The sequence below is a fragment of the Octodon degus genome, unplaced genomic scaffold, assembly GCF_000260255.1.
Source record: "Octodon degus isolate 3935 unplaced genomic scaffold, OctDeg1.0 scaffold00056, whole genome shotgun sequence".
NCBI classification, from domain to species: domain Eukaryota; kingdom Metazoa; phylum Chordata; class Mammalia; order Rodentia; family Octodontidae; genus Octodon; species Octodon degus.
In genome coordinates, this window is record NW_004524632.1 from 10,095,670 (window position 1) to 10,097,188 (window position 1,519).

Here is a 1,519-nt window from a genome sequence, read left to right on the forward strand (position 1 = left end):
AGAGGAGCCAACCCCAAGGACCTCAGAAAACTGCACTGCGCCGCCGTGCCCGCCCCTCTCCAGGGAAGGCGAGCAAGACCTTTCGCCCTGGGTCAGCCCTGCTCCCAGAGGGTTGCTCTGCTACCCGGAACCTGCTCCTCACCAGGGAACAGCCTCTGCCAGGGAGTGGCCGGTGCCGCTGCGAAAAGCATCTTCCTGTCTGAGAGTGAGGAGCGCCTGAGGAACACAGAAGGATGGTGACCCAAGAAGGGAAAATAAAGAGACCAAAGCCTTTATATGGTGTGCCGGCAACGCTCATGTTTATTTAGGGTGGAAGGAGAGTTCCAGTATGGCAGAGATGAAGATTTCTCTGAGGATCACAGGATGTTTGACAAAGGTCAGAGAAAGGTGGAACTCGTGTTCATTTGGCTGAGAGTAATTGGGGGAGGGGCAATAAGTGGAGCCCAAAGCCAATCCCAGCTGGAACTGAGGTTTTATAGTGGGCCCCTCATGCCTCAGCTTCCCAGGGGCCTACATCAGGACTGCCTTGTGGCAAGGAATGGAAGCAGGTGGGGCAGGGCGCTCAGCAGCAAGAAGCACTAGAGCAGGTGGGGCGGCAGCAGCTGGAGATGCAGCAGGTGGGGCGGCAGCACTGGGGTCTGCAGCAGCTGGACTGGCAGCAGCTGGTGCGGCAGCAGGTGGGCTGGCAGCAGCTGGAGATGCAGCAGCTGGGGCGGCAGCAGGTGGGCTGGCAGCACTGGGGCCTGCAGCAGCTGGGGCGGCAGCAGGTGGGCTGACAGCACTGGGGCCTGCAGCAGCTGGAGATGCAGCAGCTGGGGCGACAGCAGGGCTGGCAGCACACAGACTGGCAGCACTGGGGCCTGCAGCAGCTGGACACACAGCAGGTAGGGCGGCAGCAGCTGGGCTGGCAGCAGCTCTCCTGGCCACAGCCCTGCTCAGAGCAGACGGAGCCACAACAGGAGTTGACCATGGTGTCGGTGGCTGGAGGTTCTGGGTGGGTTTGCAAGGTGGAGGTTCTGGGAAGTTTGGATGCCTGCCTGCCCCTGTGTCCTTTTATACCCTGCTGAGTGGTTGCCATCAATAGAAACATTCTTTCCTTGTTATTGTTTTTCTTTTTTAATAAGGAGGCAATTATTAAATTAGGCAAGTTGATATTCCTGGTAACATTTTCAAGGTGGATGGTAAATATTACTTCCTTTTCCTGACGTGCTAGGATTCATCTGCCACCGCCTCCTGAATCATCTCCGATGTCCTCACTTTAGCTTCTTCAGAGCTACGTCCCGTGGCACGCTGCCTCTTGGTACTGTAGGCTTCCAGCTCCTTCTGTGCAGACATCTTGTCTACCCTGGAATGGCAATGACTCACAGAGGCCCATAGGTCTTCCCTGTAACCCAGGAGAAAATTCTGCAGTGTATTCTGACACACACTTGCTATGGGTCAGGTTGACAAAGAAGGGTTAGCACAAGCCCCTGCCCCGATGGCGAGGCAGGGCCCATCTTGTAGACTATTTCTTGGGAAA

The 1,519-nt window shown here is 56.6% G+C and overlaps 1 protein-coding gene across 1 annotated transcript; it reads right to left on the reverse strand.

Moving 5' to 3' along the window:
• Nucleotides 1–562: 562 nt before the first annotated feature.
• On the reverse strand, nucleotides 563–970 carry LOC101565235 (keratin-associated protein 4-11-like). Its single transcript, XM_004633742.1, has one exon. It carries the CDS (start codon nucleotides 968–970, stop codon nucleotides 563–565), a length of 408 nt encoding a protein of 135 aa, XP_004633799.1.
• Nucleotides 971–1,519: the final 549 nt, after the last annotated feature.

Bases quoted from the DNA above. Each gene is read 5' to 3' on its own strand.
- LOC101565235 (XM_004633742.1), bottom strand. From the start codon at position 970: ATGGTCAACTCCTGTTGTGGCTCCGTCTGCTCTGAGCAGGGCTGTGGC.